This window comes from Erigeron canadensis, chromosome 4 (genome assembly GCF_010389155.1).
Source record: "Erigeron canadensis isolate Cc75 chromosome 4, C_canadensis_v1, whole genome shotgun sequence".
Taxonomy (NCBI): domain Eukaryota; kingdom Viridiplantae; phylum Streptophyta; class Magnoliopsida; order Asterales; family Asteraceae; genus Erigeron; species Erigeron canadensis.
Window position 1 is genome coordinate 22,102,689 of NC_057764.1, and position 24,557 is coordinate 22,127,245.

The window sequence follows — 24,557 nt, forward strand, 5'->3', positions numbered from 1 at the left end:
TTGATCAAGTTACTACTACACAAAAGCATTTTTTAGAACATAAAAAATAGTTGAAATCCATAATTTTACTAGTGATCTAAAAGCTAGTGTTCCAAAAAATAAATTATTTTTTAGAACAGTTTTAAAAGGTTTATAGAACGGTTTATATTTTTTTCTTGGATCAGTTTTTTAGCCATCTTTTAGAACAAATTCTTGACCACTTTTTGGATCGGTTTTTAAGTCATTTTTAGAACGATTTTGTCAATGTTTTAGATCGGTTTCATTTATTTTATGGATCACTTTTTAAAGGTTTTGAATTCATTTTAGAAAGAGCGGATCAGTTATTTAAAGCCTTCATATCAATTTTATATTTCAATTTTGTCATTTTGTAATGCATCACATACAACATGATGTAAAAATACACTACCATATCAATACACTAAATCCAAATTGGCATTCACATTTTATATATACATTCAACATGGTTTACACTACAATTTAAATTTACACATCTTTATATAAACTAATAATAAATAATACAACAACTCTAATTGATTAGCAGCTTGACAGGTCCACGGAATATCACAAACTAGATAAACTTCAATGCTGAATTGAATATGAAATCTTTGAGTTCCTTAGCGGCTTGTGAGCATTTGTTATATATTTCAATCTATAAACAAATGAAAAATAAAAAGATAGATTAATGACTTCACAAATAAAACTTAAAAGCAATAATATAGATATGAAGGTTTTAACAAGTACTTACAGTATAAGGAAACTTTTATGTTTAATAAGATCAAAAATAAACCTCATAAAGTACCTGCATTCCCACCAATCATTTTGTTGATGATACTAAATTCAGATAATAACCATAAATTATACAAACATAGATATTCAACCAAATATAACATGTCGGATGCTTCAAACAATATACTTTGGATCCGCTACTAACCTCTCAAAATAAATTGGCAAACGATTTGCTCAGCGCCTTTAATTTTCAATCCGCTACTAATCCCTTGTACAATAATAAACAAACAATTATGGAAAAGTATTTGTTACTACCAACAAAATTAACCACTTTAATATATAAATAATCACCTATAGGCTATAACTAAAATCAAACAAAGAAGATATACTGTATTACCTATGCCAACAAATTGTAACAAATATGCTTTTATCAGAATAATGTACAATAAGTCAATAACTTGCTGCTCGGATGAATGCATGAGTTCGACAAACACACATATTATCACATGAATTCATTATAAATATATATATAAGAATAAGAATATACCGTTTAATATCTTGTGGCCACGTTGGTTCACCGACAACAACTCTGCGTTAACCGCAACCCGGGTGGTCACCTTATGAATATCGGCTCGCAAGGCGATTCATCAAGTCAGATTACAAGGTTAAACAAATAAAAAAGAAACAATAGTATAGAACAGTCACCCATAGAGATTGGTAGAAAACGTGAAGAAACTCAACAGTAAAAATCATACCCGTAGGGCCGTATACTTTTAATTTCACTAAAATTCTGAATTTTGTGGATGATTTTGCGATTAAAAAGGCATAAAGGTGTTTATTGATGTTTGTAAATTAAAATGATGGTGAAGCTTTAATTTAAAGGATATATTGAAAGAAATAAGTGGCTTTATGAAGGTTTTTCTTTTTACTCATAAAAGGTTCAATAGAAGTTGAGATGCAAATCTATTCCGAAGAATAATGTGTAGTTTGGCTCGGCAAGTAGAAACATAAAAAAAATGATTTTGAAAAAGTTCTATTTAAAAAATATTGTATCAATCTAGGCGCGCAACCAATTGTGAAAATTAAAGCGTGAGATGAAAAACAAGTCAAAAGAAATTAGCAAACTCTTATCTTTTATTTAATCTTTATAAAGATCTTAATTTTTATGTTTTTATCTTTATCTTTATTTATACAAAAAGATATTTTATTGACCAATCACAACTTTCCCATCCTTAAATAAACATTCATGTTGTCATTATCAATACGAGAGAAAGTACCCGCACGTTACGGCGGTGAGATAGTGTGGATGATAGGTTATAGAGTGTGGAAGGTGATAGGTCATAAAGTGTGATAGCCAAATGTCTTAGTCGTACAGGCTCCGCCTTCATATTTAAAAATTTGTCAAAAGTATGTCGTATGAGATAAAAGATTTTGAATTAATTAGAAGAATAAAATAATTTCCACTTTGTTTTTAATATGTGTCATGATAATTACTAAAAAACTTAAAAAACGGATAATAGTGCATATACTTTTAAAAACTTAAAATATTTACATTATATAATATTTAATTTATTGAATTAGTTTTGTATTTTTATATGATAAATAGTACTTTTATGATATATATTAGTTGTTCATTTATTGATATATATTAATTATTATTTTATTTGATATATATTAACTATTATTTTTGATTTTTTATATTGGAGTTATTGGTTAAAAAGTGTAAATTTGTGATAGAAAAAGAAATGTTTACATTAAAGTCAAAAATAAAAACAAAAGTCAAGTTGAGAAAATTAAAAGTTATAATTGATCAATAAGTTATTAGAGCAACTACACTTTAATATATTAAAAGATTTGGAGTTATATGATTAACATTGTATAAGAAGCTTTATAATATCAAAATAGTTACTTTATTTATGAAGTATCTAGAGTTAATTAGAAAATTATAAAAGATTATTATTTTATTTTTTTTAACAATGAGTTAGCAGTTAGTAGTTATGAGTTAGTATTCGAGCAACCACCGTGACATCTAATTGAGCAGTATGCGGAGCTCGAATCACGCATTCCTGGGATAAAACCTAGGACTCACGAAAATCCCGCTAATAATCTGCTCCCACAAGTCTAGGAAGTATATTCGAACCCTGATTAATTATTTCTAATATAAGACTTTACCAATGAGTCACTGACATAAAAGATAAAAATTTAAATAGACCTAAAAAAAATTTAAATAGATAAAAAAGAAGAAGTAAAAGATACATATTATAAAACATATATAAAAAAGGATATGATTTATTATTATTATATTTATAGAGCTAATCAATTTAATCAAATAATAAAAATTAGAGACATAATTTCACTAGGATTATGTAATTTCTTTTATAGAAAAATTATTATTAAAATTATATTCGATAAAATGATTATTATTTTTAGAGTTAAATAATTCAACCAAATAAAAAAAAAAGTGCAAATATAGTTACGATTTTGTAAGATTTTTATACAAAATATTGTTATTATTAGAATTATATTAGGTAAAATAATTAAATAGTTAGAAGAAAATACACATGTCAATGAACGATACCGCCATATGTCTTCTCAAGAAGCCAAAATCCTTTTTAGTATATTTGTATATATAAATATATTGAAAAGATATCTCAATAAAAATATGTACCTAAAACTTATTGATGATATTAAAGATATAAGGTATTTCAAGTCATCTTTATATTACAGTAGTATAGATATAGATTATTATCACATATATAAAAGTAGTTTTAATGACTTGTTGACCAATTACATCTCTTGACTTTTTCAAATTGAATTTTATTTCCAATTTTAATTTTTATGTTAAAAAAATAAGTTAGAATATACGGGTACACAAAGAACTTTAATTATTATTATTATTTTTATTAATTATAAAAAAGGGTTTCAATAATTTACTTTTTTTATCACTAATTTATATTTCCTAGTTTTCTAATAAAAAATAACCGTAATATTTTTCATTATTATTAATAAACAAATTATTGAAAACATATCTCCAACATTATTTAAAAACTTAACTATGCTTCAATTGATGATAATAATCCAATTCATATAATAAAATATATCCACATCTATATTTATACTTCTATGTAAAACAAACTACACTTTCATTTTTTAGACAATTTAGACTTTGAAATGATCATATAATTTTTTTCATTATTCACTAACTTAAACATATTCACATAATATACATATATAATACCCTAAATGAAATAATTTACAACATATGTTTTTCCAACTTTTAAATAGTCATACTAACCCCTGTTACATCAATTAATTTTACATTCACCACTACCACCGCACATCATCGCCACCATTGTCGACGTCGCTACACCTCGTCGCTACCACCATCGTCATCGCGTCGCACGCATACGTCTAGTCTTAAATATAGATACTATATTATTAATATATTAAAAAACATATCAAAATATTCATTTTTCTCGTAAATACCAAATTGTCAGTTCTTACCTTATTTATACACAATTATAAAACAAACCACTCTCTCCTTTTTTTTCAACTTTCTATCAATAAAATACCCAAAATATTATTAGATTTCAACATATTCTCAACTCAAACACTAAAACTACTCAAAATATTTATAAAATATCTTCCAACCATATTTATCCAAACTATCTATCTCATTTATTCATAATAAAATTTTCATCTAATATCCTTATAATACCCATGATAAAATTATTTATAAAAATATGCAATCTTTAACCATAAAAAAAACCACACTACCATTTACATAATCTACATTTAGATTAATAACTACATCGTTACCATCACCGCCACCACTACCACTCGCTACCGCCACCATCGCTGCATTACGCGGTTACCCACCTCGTATTTTTAAATGTGAACTTTTAAAGTTTATTAATTTATTTTATTTTAAAAATAATACCATCCTCTCAAAGTCAAAGATTTGGTAATGACCATCGACATAACACTGTTTTGATTATGGGTTCTTTTAAATTTTAATTAGATTCTTAATCCGATAAAAATCACAATAATCGAATATTAACTTACTAAAACCCAAAAATAATATAAAATTATAAATTTATTCCATTGTTTAGTGGTAATCTAAAGCGGCATATATATCGGTGAATTTGATTTAGATTTATATAACAAAAACTAACTTTAATATTAATATACAACAATAGATAAAGCCTTACCATATCTAATGCTTTTGAATCTCGGGTACAAGCCGTTCCTTATAATGAGTAAAACATTATCGAAAGTGTTCCATAAGTTATCTTTTTGATCGGTATATATATGTTTGGATCTTATACATTATCTAAACCGTTCCATAAGTAGTCTTTTGGATCGGTAAACTTCAAGCCGTTCTATATGTAAATTTTTGGATCGGTTTTATAAAAAAATTCCTCAAAAGTGATCTATTTGTTTTGGAACGGTGTCACATAATGTTTGCATGTTCTAAAAAATGGGTTTGTGTAGTAGTAATTAGTTTTAGAATTATATGTCGTGTAGAAGACGACGTATATATAGTAAATTCAGAGTTTACTTTTTAGCTTCACAAGTAATTCACTTATTCTTTTTTGAAAAGTAATTCACTTATTCGAAGTATATATTATACAAATTAATATTGCTCATGGACTCGGTAGCTGTTTGGTTGGATCGAGCCAGAAAGGAACCCGCCTCCCCATATAATTAGACACTGTACCACAATTTTTTATTTTATTTTTTTTAACATGATACACTTTGTAATAAGGAGATTTCATTAATGTAATATAATTAAGGAGACTTTAAAACGTATGCAGACACACTTTTTTATGTAAGCAATTAATTAATTACAATTTTAGATCCGAATCAACGCCGTGCATCTTGGATCTCGAAATTTGATGTAGAAGGGTGTTTTCTCTAGGGTTAAATGTAAAAATCTTCCATACAGTTTGTTAGTTTTGTAGTTTTATTCCTTTGTTAACTTTTTAGCTGAAATCGTCTTTATAATTTATATTTATTGTCCCTCAATGCCCTCATGTGCAATAAGTCATGTGATGAGCATTTTCAGTCAATTTATCCTCTTTCTTCAACCTCCAAACAATTTTTAGATTTTGGAAAAACATCGAAGAATATGGAGACAAAGACGAAAGTCCTCCTCGCGTGACTTGCACGTGCGGAATTTACAGAAGTAAGGGCGAAATGCTAACTACAAGAATAATTATAGACAAAATGTTAACGGAAAAATGAAAACTGACAAATCATATGAACGATTTTGCACTTAACCTTTTTTTTTTTTATAACAGTTGATTCTGGTTTAATAGCGTTGGCTTAAAATGTACCTAATTCTAATTAATTTCTGCAAAATCTATTCTGAAAAACGTATGTCTCTAAAAAATTTCTTTTACTGTTTTATACGGACTTATCAAGAATATTTAAATTCAAAACCTGAAATTCTCAATTTCTCTCATGTATTAATCCATTTATTGGCGGTTGGTTTGACGAGTGTTTGGTTACTGTAGCACTGGGTGACTTGATATGAACGTGCGCACATACACCAATGTTTGAAAACCATTAAAAATGCATCAAATTTAATGGCGCCTGGTGACCCGACCAGTTTTTTAGTAAAATGACCACACTTTTTGCAGCGACCCTCGCTGCAAAAAGTCGATGTACGAAATCGTACACTGTGGACATTGATTCTATATATGAAAACTCGTATCTTCCGCTTTTCTCACAATCGTTTTCACTCTTTCTTTCTATTTGTTCTTTCATAAAGTTTTTATATAACATTCTATTTGTTCTTTCACAATCGTTTATATATATAGATATAGATATATAGATATACATTAGATTTTCAATATACTATAAATTGTAGATCTTTAATATTATTATTATAGTTTATCATTATTTCAGATGGATTTTGATAGTATATGGGGCGAAATGGGTGCGGAAGGTTTTGAGCTTCACTTAGAAGAACCTGACGAAGAATTTGACATACCAGAGGCGACCCCTCATTTTGACTACGACGCTAGGGTTTTCCACACCGATCAGGTATCCTTGTTAACTTTAAAAAAAACTAATTTAGGCAGATATCATTATTAGTTTATATTTTAATAGTATTTAATTTGTGTTTTTTTGTTAAATTTATTGCGTATTTAAAATGTTAGATATTTATTAGTATATAAATGATAATTTGTTAATAAAAACAAATTTAGGCAAATATCATTAAAATATTTATATTTTAGTAATATTTAATTTGTGTTTCGTTGTTAAATTTATTGCAATTTTAAAATGTTAGATATTGTATATTTAAAATGTTAGATATTGCGTATTTAAAATGTTAGATATTTATTAGTATATAAATTAATGATAATTTGTTAAAAAAAACTAATTTAGGCAAATATCATTAAAATATTTATATTTTAGTAATATTTAATTTGTGTTTCGTTGTTAAATTTATTGCAATTTTAAAATGTTAGATATTGCATATTTAAAATGTTAGATATTTATTAATATATAAATTAATGATAATTTGTTAAAAAAAACTAATTTAGGCAAATATCATTAAAATATTTATATTTTAGTACTATTTCATTTGTGTTTCGTTGTTATATTTATTGCATATTTTAAAATGTTAGATATTGCATATTTAAAATGTTAGATATTTATTAGTATATAAATTAATGATAATTTGTTAAAAAAAACGAATTTAGGCAAATATCATTAAAATATTTATATTTTAGTACTATTTCATTTGTGTTTCGTTGTTATATTTATTGCATATTTTAAAATGTTAGATATTGCATATTTAAAATGTTAGATATTTATTAGTATATAAATTAATGATAATTTGTTAAAAAAAAATAATTTAGGCAAATATCATTAAAATATTTATATTTTAGTACTATTTCATTTGTGTTTCGTTGTTATATTTATTGCATATTTTAAAATGTTAGATATTGCATATTTAAAATGTTAGATATTTATTAGTATACAAATTAATGATAATTTGTTAAAAAAAATCTAATTTAGGCAAATATCATTAAATGGGAGCTGATTTGCTCAAGGTAATAATTACTCTGCATAAGGAAAATATTATCAAATGACTTTAATACCCCTAATCTTATTTTTACTAAACCCCCAAATAACTTGTAAATTTTTACCGCAATTTTGTATAAATATATTGCTCAAGGACTAATAATACATCTTAAGGTGTTCGATTCACACGAAGAATTGTTCAACTGGGCCAAAAGTACAGGATTGCAGCTTGGTTATGTGTTAATCAAACGACGAACAAACTTCAACTTAGCTGGTGTAAGAAATAAAGTGACGATAGTCTGTAATCTTTCTGGGAAAATGGATGATAGGATAAGCGGCCTCGTTAAAAAGACACTTAAGTGTCAGTGCCCCTTTAGATTAATCGGTCGTTTAACTGATGATGGTTGGAGGATAACCGTTGTAGACGACACACATAATCACTATCCAGCTGAGAATCTGGAGGGTTACGCGTACGCAAGAAGGTTGACTGAAGAGGAGAGATTATTTCTGGAAGAATAATATCATCGTGGTAGTAAGCCCCGTAGGATGTTAAAGCTGTTGAAAGAAAAATTTCCAGGAAACTTGACCCGTAGTGATGACATTTACAATTTCCAAAAAGCTATGCGGGAGAAGGCGGCCGAAAAACATGGGAACACTCCAATGCAGGTATATCATATCAAATTTACATATCTTTTTATTTATTTACTATGATAAAGTATCTGAAACGACATATGTACGCCATATTGTTCAAACGAAACAGGTTATGTTCAGTTTGCTTAAGGAGCATAATTACTTGTATTATCATACAACAAACAGTGTATCTGGTCGGTTGGAGAATCTGTTTTTTATACATCCGACATCATTTAAATTGCGGCGTGCATTTCCTTATGTTATCCAAATAGACGCCACGTACAAAACGAATATGTACAACATGCCATTGGTCGAGATCGTTGGTATCACTCCAACAAACAGGACCTTTAGCATATCATATGCGTTTATCATAAGCGAACAAGAGCATAATTATAGATGGGTGTTGGAGTGTTTGAAGTCGACGTTAGGTGAAGGCTTTGCTGTGCGTGTCGTACTCACGGACCGGGATCTGGCGCTAATGAAAGCATGCAAAACCGTTATGCCTGAAGCATACCATTTACTGTGTAGAGTGCACATATGGAGGAACATAGACAAATTTAGCATGCCATCGTTAAAAGGGGAAGGGAAATGGGGGCCTTTTTACGGATGGTGGAAAAAACTTTACGAGTCCCGCACACTAGAAGAGTACACCAACAATTTATCATATTTAAAAGAGAAGATGGGTCCCCGTTTAGAAAGTAAGTGAGTACGTTTTTTTTTTTCCTAATTTTTGGTAAATCACATATACCCACACAAGCTAATCACTTGTTAAATTGACAGAGGTTTACAAGTACCTGCAGAAGGAGTGGCTTTCCCCGTACAAGGAAAAGTTTGTGTCCTTTTGGGTGGATCAGCACCTCAATTACCGTAATTACACTACCAACAGAGTTGAGGCTGAGCATTCACTCCTCAAGTCCGAGTTACAGGGGAGATGTACATTTCAACGAATAATTCAGTGTGTTAATGATGTCCTCCTCGGACAAGATACAGAAATCAAGGGCCAACTGGAAGAAAGCAGGATTTATAGAGCTGGTAAACACAACTACCCATGTTTGAAAGACCTGCTTTGTGTTGTATCTGTGACAGCTCTTGATATAATGGTCGATGAAATAAAACGATTAAAAAATGAGATCGGAAAAGACTTGAGAAAATGCAGGTGTAAGGTGTGGACTAGTTGTGGCCTTCCATGTGCCTGCCGTCTAGCTGCGTACATGCATTGCAGTAATTTTATTGAAATATAGGCAATTGCTTTTTTTTATTTGCTAAATGCACAAATATTGTAATTATTTTTCGTCAAAAATGTAGACAAACTTGTTGAGGTGCATACCATAAATGACTTTTGGAGAAAGCTAGACCTGACACCGTCGACATGCCTTCCGGACAACGATCATCGAAAAGACTCTGACGATGACGAAGCTATCGACCAATTAGTAGAGGATGTTAAAGTCCAGTTTAAGGATCAACCGAAGTCAAATCGCAAAAACTGGATTTCTAAATTAAAAGACATCGTCTATCCGGGGAGAACGAAAATCAAGGACCCGTCTGTTATTAAAAATAAACGTGGTAGACCAATCGGGTCAAAGAAAAATATACCTCAAGTATGTCGGATCATAATTCGAACTACAGTTAATTAATTGAATTTTTTTTTTTTTTTGGTAATTGCCCCCTATTTGTTAGTATACTTGTAAGTGTAATCTGTTATTAAAATTTTTTTTTTTCCAGGCGCCCGAACAAAACAGACCAGCGACAAACACAGCACCCTCGGGTCTTCAAAAATCCAGGTCGGTTCAATTCTCCGATCAATTTTCGCAGCCGTCATGTGCATTTGGAGAAGGCCAATATGCGAGACACAGTGAATACGTGAGCAGCCAATCACGTTTTTTTAAAGAAAGGGAAAGTCAACCACAGTCACCTGAAAGTCGTAGACAGAGTGATTATGTGGGCACCAGTTCATTTTTCGTGGAAACACCATCACGTTTCTTCAATGAAAATGAAAGCCAAGCACAATCACCTGAAAGTCGGAGACAGAGTGATTATGTGGGCACCAGTTCTGTTTTCGCGGAAACACCATCACGTTTCTTCAATGAAACTGAAAGCCAGCCCGAATGGGGTCAGATTGGGAGACAAAGTAATTATGTGGGCCTATCAATGAACATGCCAGACAATGTAGACGAACCATATAATAAAGTATTATGGGGTCAAAGTGGTAGGCAAAGTGGGTATGTGGGTTATGAGTTTAACATCCCGGGAAATACAGATTCCTTTGGCGAACCTTATAACAAACTATACTGGGGACAAAGTGGCAGACATAGTTCGTATGTGGGTAGCGATTCATGTTTCGCAGACACACAAAGTTATTTCGGAGACCAGAATAACCAAACACAAGAAGAAACATATAGCTTTGTTGATCAATTATTCTCGACACCCTTTACACAGAATACACAAAATCCCCAGAACAACCCTGAACCGTTTACACACAACTTTTTCCCGAGTGAGTCAACATCGTTTGACATGAGTCATTACCTAGGCCAGCTCCCTAAGTTCTTTCAAAGATACGTTGTCAATATAAAAAATGTACAGTCTGATGGTAACTGTGGGTTTCGGGCACTGGCTGTTGCTTTGGGTGAAAACGAGCAAAAATTCGAGTGGATTCGCAAACTAATGCTAGAGGAGTATGAGTCCAGGCGCGGATACTATGAGGGTGCATTCGCTGGTGACGCTAAACACATACACACTTTGCTATCAATGTCTTATCCGAATGGTCGCCCACACGATTACTGGATGATGAATCCATATTGCGCTATGCTTCTGTCTAATGCGTTGGGGGTAATAATTATCTGTTTAAGTTTAGAGGAGAACATCACATGTTTTCCTTTTTGGAAGGGGCCAGGCGAGCTATACGTAGATGACCCGATATGCATTGCCCTGGTATCGGGGTCGACACATTTTGTTACAGTTGTTTTAGATAAGGACTGCCCAATGCCTTACACCTCAGCTTGGGGACATGATAAACCTGCATCGCAGGCCTGGGCAACACATCCGAAGTACAGAGACCGTTTGGCTGAGTACCACAGACACGTTCAAGCTAATAAGGCACCTATGGGATATGAGATCCTTGAATAGTTTATTTATATCGTATAATTGTTTGTTTGTAACTCTTTAACGTATGTAATAATAGTTATTATAAGTACTAGATATCGTTGATGTATTTTTTTACTTATATTTGTTATAATGATTACTAATAATAGTTGACGTATTCTATAGGTATCTTTCATGTTTTTGTTTTTATAAGTACTAGATATCGTTGACGTATTCTATTACTAATAATAGTTGACGTATTTATTTATATAGATTAGGCATATTTTTTTTACGTTTTTTTCGTTTGTTATGACCATCATCACCAGCACATCCGAAAAGATAAACACATATACACCACAAACATAATTGATACGATAAAAAATATATTGTTTATAACCAAAAAATACTAATCATGAGCTTCATCGCTCTCATAATCATCATCATCGTCATCTAAATTGACATGATACGATCCGCCTGAGTATTGAGGGGCTGTGGGCAACTGCTGGGACGGCTGAGGAGGAAAAGGAGCCTGTGCATAACTAGAATAGTTAAATAATTCCTCAAATAAGGAGGACGTCTGGCTAGGCTGAGGTGGGTCATTGTTCAAGTTGAATGATGCACGTGGCTGTCCCTGGGTAAGATGCGTATAGTCATACACCTCGGTACCCATCTGCCTAATGACCCGTCCTATGCCTCGACGATGCCCTGCCCGGGGTCCCCGTACATCCATGACAATGTCAGGATCTGGTGTTGGAACGGGGTCCTGTTCAGCCTCCTCCTTCTTCTTCTTGAGCTGAGACTGTAAAAAACATTACATTATACATAAGGTTGATTAATTAACATTTAATACTAAAAAATATAAAATCCTACAGAGAGACACATACATGTATTTCTTCAGCCATCGGGTGTTCCCATTGTTTATCCTTCTTCTTCTTGTGCTTAATCTCGAACAAATCCACCAAGTCCACGTCCTTGTTTTTTTCAACCTGTAAACACATCAATTTATCATAAGACATATACATTCTTTAATTTATACTCTTAAACACAATTATATATATTTAATACATATATAATTCATAACTAACCTTCTCCTGGTGGACGTACTAAGAGTAAGACTTACGACCATGGGTCCCCGCAAGAACTTGCTTGCCCCTGTTCGTGTTGTTTCTCGCCGACTGCTTCACCCGGTCCTCCCTCTGGTAATATCCCAACAAAGCTCTCCAGTCCTCCTATGACATACCCTCTGGAGGAACAGCCTGCTCCAACTGGGGAACTGCATCCAGGCCCCCCTTTTTGGAAAAGTGGGCTCTCTTGAACTGGCTCTTTCGGAGCCGATACTGATCGAAGCAGTCCCTATCAACACACAGCCTAAACCTCCTCCTGATAGGATCCTCGGGGTTAGGAATCTGAATAAAGTGGTCCAATTTGAACCGAGTCTGCAATTTATAAAAGTAAAAGTTAGCGAAATTAAAAATTGATACAAACATCAAAGAAGAAGTTAAAAATGAATAATATTTTACGTTCAGAGTCGGGATGATAAAATCCTTTCTCTCAGCAGGCACATGGTCCCAGGAGTCGTATGTCTGAGGGATGTGGCGGACCAAGGTGCCAATGAGGCTCTTATACATGGAAGAATTTGGGCCGATCGCCTACCACGTTTTTAAGTTGCTCGTGTCGAAGTCGATGGACAGGCGACCCTTTTTTGCGAACTCGGCCTCCAGATTCAAATTTTGACATGGCCCCCTCCCCTTTCCCTTTCGTGGGGCTAGCAAAAATTAAAAAAACAAGTTAGTAAAAAGAATATTAAATTAAAATATGAATTATAAAGAACCAAATTCTAAAAAGACAAGTTAGTAAAAAAATATTAAATTAAAATATGAATTATAAAAAAACCAAATTCCTTACCGCCGCTGCCTTTGCAGCCCCATGTAATCTTCCACCATGGTCGATGTAGGTCTTCATTGCCGCCATCACCGCCATGGTAAGTCGCCATCTATACTACAAAATACAAATCATATTATACGTTTTTTGCAAAATACAAATCATATAACAAAATTATCACAAATTTAATTACTTTTATATATATCTTTTTTACTTGATAATAATTTTTAGAACTCCGTTTATACAATATAAATTTACTTTTATACTTTTAAATTTAACTTTATAGTAATTTTAATACGTCTAAGGTAGTTTATTTAATCAAAATTTTTAATTCAAATTTTTAAATAATTTTGTATATTTAGTTCAATACATATATTTTTAACATAATCTTGGCTATTTATTTTAATCAAATTTTTAACAAATTTTAATCTACGTCATTTTTATTTTGTCAATATTCTAACCAAAAAGTAAAACACCTAACACTAATGACTAAAATATTATAACAAATCAATATATTAACTTTTTAACTTAATTTTTTATACTTTTGAACTTAATTTTTATAATTAATTTTTATGTATATTTTTGTTGAACTAAATTTTATTACGTCTTAATAATATACTAACAAACCTATTAAAATCCTATAAACAACTAATAATTCTAACAAATTAACAAAACTGATATATGTACAAAAACTATACTAACATACCATGGAGGCCCGAATTTTTTCACTTTTTGCAGCGAGGGTCGTTGCAAAAATTAGTAATGGTCTAGATGCTAAAAAATAATGGTTTGGATATTGGGAAAAACATAAAATAGGCCCGAATTTTTTCACTTTTTGCAGCGAGGGTCGCTGCAAAAATTAGTAATGGTCTAGATACTAAAAAATAATGGTTTGGATATTGGGAAAAGCATAAAATACATACCACAATTTGAAATGGCTTGAAAATTTGGGGGAAGACGACCGACCGGAATTTGGGGGAGGATAATCCCGACACTGGCGGTACTGCGGTGGCGGTGGACGGCGGCGGCGGCTGGCGGTACTGCACGGTGGTGGCTGGCGGTGGACGGTGGTGGATGGCGGCGGTGGCGATGGACGGTGGTGGCTGGCGGCGGTAATGCAATAGATGGTGGAGGAAGAAAAGGCTGGCGGTACTGCACGGTGGTGGCTGGCGGTGGACGGTGGTGGATGGCGGCGGTATTGCAATAGAAGGGTGGAGGAAGAAAAAGTGTAAAAAATTTTTATATTTTGAAGGGTGGAGGAAGTGTAAACTGCAAATGATAGAATAGATGGATCGGTGGATCGGTTTTTAAAAAGATGTCCGGTTAACTTATTGCAGCGACCCTCGCTGCAATAAGTGGAGTAACGGTCGGGTCAAACATTTAAAGCGGTTAGTGGAATGCTGACGTGGCGATAGATTTTGCAGCGAGGGTCGCTGCAAAATGTCCCTGATCAAATTACTAAAATAGGTGGTCGAGATACGGGGCGCGAATTTAATTTTAAAACATTTATAATTCATTAAAAACCAATTTAACCGTACAATCAAATGCCTATTAAAAAACAATTTAACCGTACTATTAAAAAACAATATAATTTTAAAACATTTATAATTCATTAGAAAGCAATTCATTAATAGACAATGCAAGAAAAGGAATATTTTATTTGTGTTACCTGTTTAGAAATAGAGATTATCAAACAAAATGCAAGAGTAAAAGACAGACCAATGAGATCGATCTGCTGTAGTTCGACCGTTGCAAAAGCTTCCAATAGAACCTTTTGGAAATAAGTCGATCCCATAAGGTGGATAGTTGGTTTTCCATCCTGAGTCGAGCGGATTGTTATTGCCACAATCGTCTCCGAATATGAAATAACATGGAACTTTTGGGTCATCGGAGTATGTAACCATTACCAAGTTCAACAAGACTACAACGATATGAAGTGAGGGTAGACGGCCCAGTAAACAACCCATGTTTGGTGGAGGACAAGAAGCTGTTTCGTTTTGAATGCAAAATACATGCTACTTAAATGATTAGGCCAGAGAGGTGGATAAATGAGTTAGGCAAACTAATAGAAATTAGGTAAGAACCAAATATGTGGGTGTTAATTTTCAATCAAATTTTTTCTTTTTTCTTTTTAATTTTCAATCAATTTGATTTGTAGCCGGATTTCTAACGTGGGTCGTAAGGGTTGTAAAATGGATAAATGGGAATCAGGAATGAAGCCTAAGCCCATCCTCATCTGATGTGTTTGAATAAAATAATTTTTAAGCTAGGTTTCCATACACGGTTTTGATTCTAGTTTCCATAAACCAAACATCATCTGTGAATTTCCAAATAATAAACCAAACATTCTCCATCTTTTCACTTTCTGGATTTTTGTTGATATGAAAGTCGAAAGGATGTGGTGTTAAATTGACGACACTTCATTTTCTATTTACGTGTCCAATTGAACAACTAACTCGTAAGTTACAAGATGAAAATCCATTTTTATCGGAATCCAAAAAGTTCAGCAATTACTCTACTTGGGCCGCCTGTATTAGGTATTTCATATGTATATATAGGTAGCACGCATGACAAGACCAGCCATAGAGAGGGAAAAAATTTTAAATGGGGCAAAATTAAAAAATCTGTGAAAAATAAATATAAAAAGGGTCAAAATGTTAAAAACTTATAGAAGATTTTTAAAAATCATTAGAAAATTTTAAAATACATGACAAAATCTAAATTTCGAAAGGAGTATTTGCTCCCTATGCCCCCCATGTACTCCGGCCCCTGTTCATACCCTACTAATCTAACCAGACTTTCTTTCGGATCCAGAGCTACGGTCTGCCTGCGATCCTGTTTGACCTCACCGTCCATTAATATCCGGATCAGCCTTTGGGCCAGTTAATTAAATCTCAGCTAAAGCCCTTAGTGGGCAGGGTAGCCAGCTTCTCAACAGGCCTGCTGTTGGACCCAATGGCAGGTTAAGTGCCTACTAGTTGGGTTTGTCAGGAGTCAGGACTTATATCTGTATTGAGGCATATGAATTACCGAAAATTTTCTGTAAATTATATGTAAATGTGTTTTGCACCTGCTTCACCTTATTGAGGCGTATGAATCACTGAAAGTTCTCTGTTAATATATGCAATACAATAAGCCATAGTAACACTTTGATCAGCATGGTAGCATTTTTGCACCAAAAGTGTATTTTATAGGGATAGTGAATGCTAAAGTTGAGCCAAATGACTTATATCATATGGATGAGCATCTGTGGGTGAGAACGCGGTATATGCTCTTGTTGCAATGATCATATTCGATATTTCAGCTGGATGGAAACCGTCGAAGAAAAATGAAAATTCTCGAACAGGGCAAGGAGCAGAGTTTGGAATACATTGCCACTCATTCTTTAGCTCACAACAAGGTTCATGTGACATTGGCACATCTGAAGAACTCAAAAACAATCATTAACATTATCTGAATAGAGAATGACAATTTTTGACTCTAAGAGTATATGCTTTATCATTGCTAAAAAGTTACCTCCCACTGGTGATAGAATGCTCTCAAGATTGATGAATGTGAATCTTGCATGTGAGTAATTGGAGTTGAGCTCACGAATGAGAGACAAAAGCCTACGATTGAACAATTTTACTGCGTTATTGACTGGCTCTACACATGGTTTTCCTTTGGTGCCAAACCTTGCTATATAAACAGGGCTGCAACCTAGCAGAGCCAGACTAAATACAACAATCTTCCGACCACCCAATTTATACAGCGTCTGTCATATATTAAATAGTTAGTTATGAGCACTTATCTATTAAAAATGTCACCTGATAAACAGAAAAGACTAAATATGATAGTATGTGCCTCTACCTTTTGATGCCCGAATGAAAAGATAGGAATGAAACCAAACCGATGTTAACAAAATCTCGGTCTAAAAAACCCAACGGAAATAGACATAAGTAACAAGAGAAGTGCACTTAACCTTTAGCTGTTGAGAGTATTGTTGTATAAGGACTTCTGCATATTGTTCGTCGGTATATATGCTGCTTGTATTATAAACGCCGGGAAAGAAAAAGTTGTTTGAGTAATCGTTGCTTCCCATATTAACGATGTAGATGCATTGTTGTAAAAATCTACTCTTCCTTTTCCAGCGAGGCAGTCTTGAAATGATTGACTTGTGATGAAGTAATTGCTTATCCAAGCTGATCCGATCACCCTGTACGCAACCAAATTATAAAACAAAGTACAACAATGTTAACCAAATGGTGTTTTGTAAGGCTTTTTAAATAGACTGAACAACATATATAGATATTCAGATATACTTACCATTACACTTCCTGATTCTTCTCGGATGCCAGCACTACCACTGCCATAGTTTACACCTGTGGTAATTACCTTGTCCCTTACACTAGCATACGACGGAATAAACTTATTGAAACCAAGAAATTGACCTGAAATGATCAAATACATATTGATTGAATTAGCATAATTTGTAGTTGTATAGTAGAATGAACATATACTTATGAAGTTCTCATATCCTTTCATTTTCCGTGCTTCCTTTATATCCTTTCTCGATCGATTTACGTACTATCACCCCACACACATATTATATGAATTGTATAGCAAACACTTATATTTTTTTTAACACATAAAAGTCAACATATCAATTTGTAAAAGTAGTATATCCGTGTTTGGGAAACCTTTGGCAGTTAACTTAACATAGTAAGTATTTAAACCTTCTAAAATGATACATATATTTCGATATCGAAATATTACAATGCTATGAATATTTTTTTACCCAAACCCACGGCCTTCAGGTTTCAATTCTCAAACCCGGATATACCACTTTTACAAATTCATTTGTTGACTTGGAATGTTTCCTTTTTCTTTATCATAGATATAAATATAAATAATAGATTGAGAAGACCGACCGATGATATCTGCTATGGTTCGACCATTAGTAAACCTGCCAGTACTCCCTTCCGGAAAATCGACCCCATAAGGTGGATAATTGACTTTTGCCTTTGTCACTAGTTGATTATTGTTGCCACTATCAACCCACGAGTCTCCAAATATGAAGTAACAAGGGACTTGCGGCTCGAAAGAGGCTACAAATGCTCTCAAGTATATCAAGACCATACAAATAAGGCCGGAAACGAGTCGTCGGCCAAATCCATGAGCCATACTAATTATTTTTTTGATATAAAGCACGGATGAAGGTTGGTTTTAGTCAAAACACATGCCATACAACAGAAAGAGAGAATTGGTTGTTACAACTGGTCCATTAAAACGTGGGAAGGTATTGTTGTCAAAATCAATTACTCCCTCCAAATCCACTTTCTTATACGGAGTTTTTTTTTCCACTTTAAATGTTCTTTTTCAATAACTAATTGATAAATTCCAAGAATATTTACACGCTACAAAAACATTTTAAAAATTGAAAGCAGTTAGATTCAACTATTTATAAGAGTAAATTAAAATTGTCAGTTTATTTTGGCATATTTACTCATCACTACTTATACATGGAAGTAAAAATTATTCTTGAAATTAATTAGGATGCAAATAAAATTTTAGACACCTTACACTTGGAAGCAGTGGTGGTACTAAAGGGGGGTAAGGGGGCCACCTGTAAAATTTAAGTTTTGTATTTTTAAAATTTTCATAGATTTAAAGAAAATATATTTATAGGTTTTTAACATTTTGAACATTTCAGATTTATTTTTTTTTGAATTTTTTAATTTGTCCGATTTTAATTTTCCTGATATGTTTTCTCGGTTATCACAATTTACAATTATTGTGTCCTCCATTGTTATGACATGAAGGCTTGATTGTTAAACTATATAACGTTGTTAATTAGTTATTATTGTTGTACTGATCATGATTGTTAAGAAATTTCATACTCTCGTAAACATAGAAGTTGTTCAATCATAACCGAAAGTAGTTGGTTATCTCTTTAATAGTCGTACTCCATATTTCAAATGTAAAACGAAGCACGTATATATAATAAGCAGGTAGTTTTATTTATTATTCCGTATGATCATTTATCACCATTGATACTTTTTATCGCCATGCATACAAATTATCATGAAGTCTCATCAGTACATTCGATCTTAAAGGCGAGCCAATTGACTGATATCATAAGGAGAAGCATCCATGGGAGATTGTGCGACATACGCTCTTGCTGCAAATAAAGAGTTCACAATTTCCGTGGGAAGAAAACCATCATAGAAAATAGTTACATTGCGGTTGGGACAAGGGATAGAGTTCGGAACGCATTGTCCATCTGACCTTACTTGGCAACATGGAGGACCTGGCGGTACTAAACCTGCGCGCAAAATCCGAACAGTTTTGTATAATGATACATAATTGTGTAATTTATAAACAGATACGTATATAATGTAATTTATATTTCTAACTAAGGAATAAGCAATATTTATATCAAAATTTGTGATCCGTTTGGTAGCTGATCTTGCTTGTTGTTTTCTTTTTTTTTTCCTCGGAGCTTGTTTTAGTTTATGTGTAATTGATTTGAGTTTTTTTTTTTAAACCTTTTGCAACCTTAGCAGCTGATTAAAGGGGATGTTGGCTTGGAGGTCATTGGATCGAATCTTGTATTCCCCACTGACCTCGGACATTTACTTCTTTAGCATAAAATGGACTCCCTTTGGGGTACCAGCGGTGTAAGGCGTGTCGAACCCGCCCGTTTGGATGTCACTGCTCAATTCGATGAAATGACCTTCCCATGCACCCGCCGTTCAAAAAAAAAAATTAAAGTTACGGGTACGAGAGTAGAGGGTATAATTATTTGTAATTCAAAATTTTGTATCATGCTCACTAGCACCTTGCTTCTGATATTTTATTAATATATTTAATATTTGCCGTTTAAAAAAAATAAATTTGTTGTATGATTGCTCTATATACCTCCTTCTGGTGTTGAAATGCTTGTCATGTTAATGAAAGTGAATCTTGCATCTTGGAAGTTAGTGTTAATCTCATCAATAGCAGGCTTAAGCTTGTTGTTAAATAGTTCAACTGCGTCATTGATCCGCTGAACGCATGGTTGTCCTTCTGTGCCAAACCTTGCAATCTCAGTTGGGGTGCACCCTATTAGGCTCAAACCGAACACTGCAACTTTTCTCGCTCCCAAATTGTACAAAGTCTGTCATATAAACCATTATTATGGTTCAGTTTATTATGATTCCAGATGAACATATGATGAGGTTCTTTCGGGATAGTCTAAAACAAAATTTGTACAAACGATAATAATTTACCAGATTCTTAAATAACTAATTACCCTTAGTTGTTTAGAGTATTGTCGGACGAGGTCTGCTGCATATTGATCCGGAGTATAGATACGGCTTGTCACGTAATTGTTGGGCATCAAATAGTTATTGATGTAATCGTTGCTTCCCATTTCTAACACGTAAATGCACTTTTTAAGGTATTCATTAGTAAATGTCTTGTTTCGTTGCAAAAGGGAAAGACGTGAAATTATTGATGCGTGGTTAAGTAGTTGCCTATTCAAGCTGATCCGATCACCCTGCAAATGTAAATTAATTAGTTACACAAAAATAAATTCACGAATTGAAGCACCACCGCTACCATAGTTTACCAGATTTCTTCCAGTTTCATCACGAATACCAGCACCACCGCTACCATAGTTTACCCCCTTGCTGATCTCTGGGTTTGTTACAGTAGCATAAGGTGGAATGAAGTTATCCACAAAACCTAGAAGTTGTCCTGTAATTAAGCAAATGATTTTGTTCGTGTCATTATTTAATTATCACCATACTCTATGTTCTATCAAGATGCAGATCGAGATATTCTGATATAACGTGTTTTGACTCTAACATATATCTACATCTATACTACTCAATACTCATTATAGAGCTTCAATTCTCTCATCTCCTAATCTATATATATATATATATATATATATATATATATATAATACCATTTTCATACTTATTACCACCATCATATATATTGCAACCATTCTCCCGCGGTAGCCAACGCAGATGCCGCATAAGTCTTTTGATAAGTCAATTTTTTTAACAATAACACGAGTTTTTTTTAAAAAAATTTTATAAAAGTCTTTTTTTTTGGAATGACTTAATCTAAACAAGAATGAAAAAAATTGAAAAAAGAAACAAAAATCCAAAAAACAAGAAAAAAAAAATCAAAAATGAATCTTCTTCACATACATATATATATACATATATATATATACTAGCATGGTACCCGCGCAATTCGGCGCGGAGGTGGGGAAGGCAGTCTAGTAGTGTCGGTAATGGTACTATAGGTGGCGGTGTCAAGTGGTGTAAATTGATGTAATTGTGATAGTGGAAATTTTTAGAAGATAAGGGCTTAAAGTGTTAATTATTAAAATAAAGGTTTAGAATGTATATTATAATTCATTGAGGGAAAAGCATAATAGGCAAAGGATAATTCTGGTAATTCAAAGGTAAAATTACCTAAAATAAAAAGAGATCATTTCCTTTATAAGAGAGTAAAGATATGGGAAAAGGAAATATAAGTAAGCTTAGGTGTAGAACCCCTCACATACTAAGATTTTATTATTTCTTGTTTAATGAATAAATGCATAGCCCCCATGATTTCTATGGATTAAAAAAACAATATGTGAGTGTTCCACACATAAGCTTAGATACCCGACAACCTTATATTCTCATCTCCATATATATATATATATATATATATGGGGACAATCAAATAAGAACAGTCTTAAAATAAGAACCGGTGAGAACACATAAAAACTACATTTTGATGCATTAAAAGTCCATAAAACTAACATACTGTATAACTAATTATCATTATTTAAGTGTTTAACAACATATTAATCTATCAAAATCGAGAAAATCATGTTTTTTGTTTTGTGCATCCATCTTGGATGCATATTCATCAAAATGATGCATCCAACAAAAAACGTGATTTTTTTATTTTGACGGATCGATGTGTTGTTAATCACTTAGATAATGATAATTAGTTATGCACTATGTTAATTTTATAGAGTTTTAATGCATCAAAATAATATTTTTAAGTGTTTTCAACGTTTTTATTTTAAAAGTGTTATATATATATATATATATATATGAATCACTCCCAAATGCAAACCCAAGTAGTTCATACAGAGTTTGGGGAAAAAAAGTTACAAATTATAGGTGTGGATTTTTCCATTAATTAGAAAAAGAAATATGCAAACCCATGTACAGTTGGGCAAATTTCTTAAAAAGGCGATTGTTGTTGGTTTTTTTTTTTTTTTTAATAAATGTATATTTAAATTTTGCGACGATAGAAAAATTTACGAATCAATTTGTAACAAATAAAAAGGCTCACTAATCGATTAGAAACATATAGTTCAAGTTAATTAGTAAGAATTTCTCTCTAAAATCCTAAATTGACATATAGATAGGAATAGAGAAGAAACTAGACCAATAATGTCTGCCTTAGTTCGCCCGTTGGTGAATCTACCGGTCGGTCCTTCTGGGAAATCAATCCCATAAGGTGGGTAATTGGCTTTTGCTTGTGTTAAAAGTGCATTGTTATTCCCACTGTCAACCAAGGAGTCTCCAAATATGAAGTAACATGGGACTTGTGGTTGAGCAAGTATAAGTGTTGGAATGTTCATCAACCCGACCACTACTAAGAAATGACACATAATTAGGGTAACCTTACATGCCATGTTTATTTGAATATTTGAAACTAAACAATATATGATGATTGATTAATTCTATATCAATGAGCATTGCTATTTATAACCAGAAACATGAAGAGGTACTGTAGGCATGTTGGACTTTAGCTTTACAAAAACACAAGGCGTAGGCAATTAGAAACGTGACAGAAAGTAGAATAATTGTGTATCGAGTATAAATTAAAGTTCAATATCATTTTCGGTTAATTATGAGCTTCAATACCGTATTCGGACTTCAATGTCATTTGAAATGTCTATTATTGAGTATGTTTTGTATGAGTAAAGTTATTTTGAGAACATTTTTTTTTTACGAGAACCTTTGATAATTTTTCAAATCAAGCTCAACGGATGATTGTTCTTTACATGAAAATTGTTTTTTGATTATTTTCTGAATAAATTATGTGTAATTTTAAAGTTTATAATTGTGTGGAGCATAGATTATCATCAGTTATACAATTATGTGGAGATTTAAATTTTTGATCACATGTACATGAATATTGCTATGATCACATGTATGCAAGTCGATCACATGTAATCATAGCAATATTCGTGCACATATGATCAAGAATCCAAATCTCCACATAATTGTATAACGGATGATAATCCATGCCTCCACACAATTATAAACTTCAAAATTACACATAAGTTGTTCAGAAAACAATCAAAAAACAATTAAAGAATAATCATCGGTTGGGCTTGATTTAAAAAGTTTTCGAAGGTTCTCGCAAAAAAAAGGGGACTCAAAATAACTTTTCATTGTTTTGTATATTATTTCTTACATTTCAATTTTTTTTCAACATTTCTATTTTGATATATCTATTTTTCACCATATGTATACACTCTTATCGCAAATAGTCCATAAGATTACGAAATGGATCAAAATACCCTTATGTAACTGGCACGTAAGGGATTTAACGTTAAAAGTAATAAAAGTTAGTATCGTGATTGCTGGCAACAGAAATAGAAAACCCAAGGACCATTAGCAACAGAAAAAAACACAGGGGCCAAAATGTTAATATGGACAACAATAGAGACCATTTGTGACATTTTCTCTTCTATATTATTACTATATAAAAATTATCCACCTATTTTAAAATTTCCCAATTAAAAATGACTGTATTACCTTTAATAAATTAATAAGCACACAAACTCTTATTTTATCAATTTGTATCCTAAACTTTTATCTTCTAATTAAAAATCTTCACTATTATCTTTACATAAATTACATTTACATCAGCTTACATCACTCAATCCCACCACTACCACCAAGCATCGTCGTCGTCACCACCCGTCGCCGACACCAATAGACCGTCATTGTTGTCACCTCCGTATTGCACAGGTATCATGGTAGTTTCATCAAAGGTATATAAGTACACTAGATGAAAATTGAAAATTACAACTGACAGTTGAGAAGTAAAAAAAAGTCAATTTTAGAGGCTTTTGTTGAGAGGGGAAGGGGTGGTTTCCCTTATATACAAGAGGTGTGTATATATTTACTTTTTTTTATCTCGACAAC

The 24,557-nt window shown here is 32.4% G+C and overlaps 2 protein-coding genes across 2 annotated transcripts; both read right to left on the reverse strand.

Moving 5' to 3' along the window:
* Positions 1-16,558: 16,558 nt before the first annotated feature.
* Positions 16,559-18,516, reverse strand: LOC122596368 (GDSL esterase/lipase At1g29660-like). The gene is made up of 5 exons (XM_043768934.1): positions 18,264-18,516; positions 17,659-17,783; positions 17,315-17,548; positions 16,870-17,107; positions 16,559-16,774 (listed from the first exon to the last, which is right to left on the reverse strand). The coding sequence occupies exons 1-5, from the start codon at positions 18,514-18,516 to the stop codon at positions 16,560-16,562; spliced, it is 1,065 nt and encodes a 354-aa protein (XP_043624869.1). The 3' UTR covers position 16,559.
* Positions 18,517-19,329: 813 nt separating this feature from the next.
* LOC122596674 (GDSL esterase/lipase At1g29670-like) lies at positions 19,330-23,070 on the reverse strand. The gene is made up of 5 exons (XM_043769293.1): positions 22,783-23,070; positions 20,945-21,072; positions 20,627-20,872; positions 20,254-20,491; positions 19,330-19,657 (listed from the first exon to the last, which is right to left on the reverse strand). Exons 1-5 carry the CDS (start codon positions 23,030-23,032, stop codon positions 19,443-19,445), a joined length of 1,077 nt encoding a protein of 358 aa, XP_043625228.1. The 5' UTR covers positions 23,033-23,070; the 3' UTR covers positions 19,330-19,442.
* Between the last annotated feature and the right edge of the window lie 1,487 nt (positions 23,071-24,557).

Excerpts from the sequence above, each read along its gene's own strand:
- LOC122596368 (XM_043768934.1), bottom strand. The coding sequence starts at position 18,516 with ATGGCTCATGGATTTGGCCGACGACTCGTTTCCGGCCTTATTTGTATG. Across the intron at positions 17,549-17,658 it reads AAGAATCAGGAAGTGTAATG|GGTGATCGGATCAGCTTGGA; the intron begins GTAAGTATATCT and ends GGTTGCGTACAG. Across the intron at positions 16,775-16,869 it reads CATTCTATCACCAGTGGGAG|ATGTGCCAATGTCACATGAA; the intron begins GTAACTTTTTAG and ends TGAGTTCTTCAG.
- LOC122596674 (XM_043769293.1), bottom strand. The coding sequence starts at position 23,032 with ATGGCATGTAAGGTTACCCTAATTATGTGTCATTTCTTAGTAGTGGTC. Across the intron at positions 21,073-22,782 it reads AACTAAGGCAGACATTATTG|GACAACTTCTAGGTTTTGTG; the intron begins GTCTAGTTTCTT and ends GCTTAATTACAG. Across the intron at positions 20,873-20,944 it reads ATGAAACTGGAAGAAATCTG|GGTGATCGGATCAGCTTGAA; the intron begins GTAAACTATGGT and ends TTACATTTGCAG.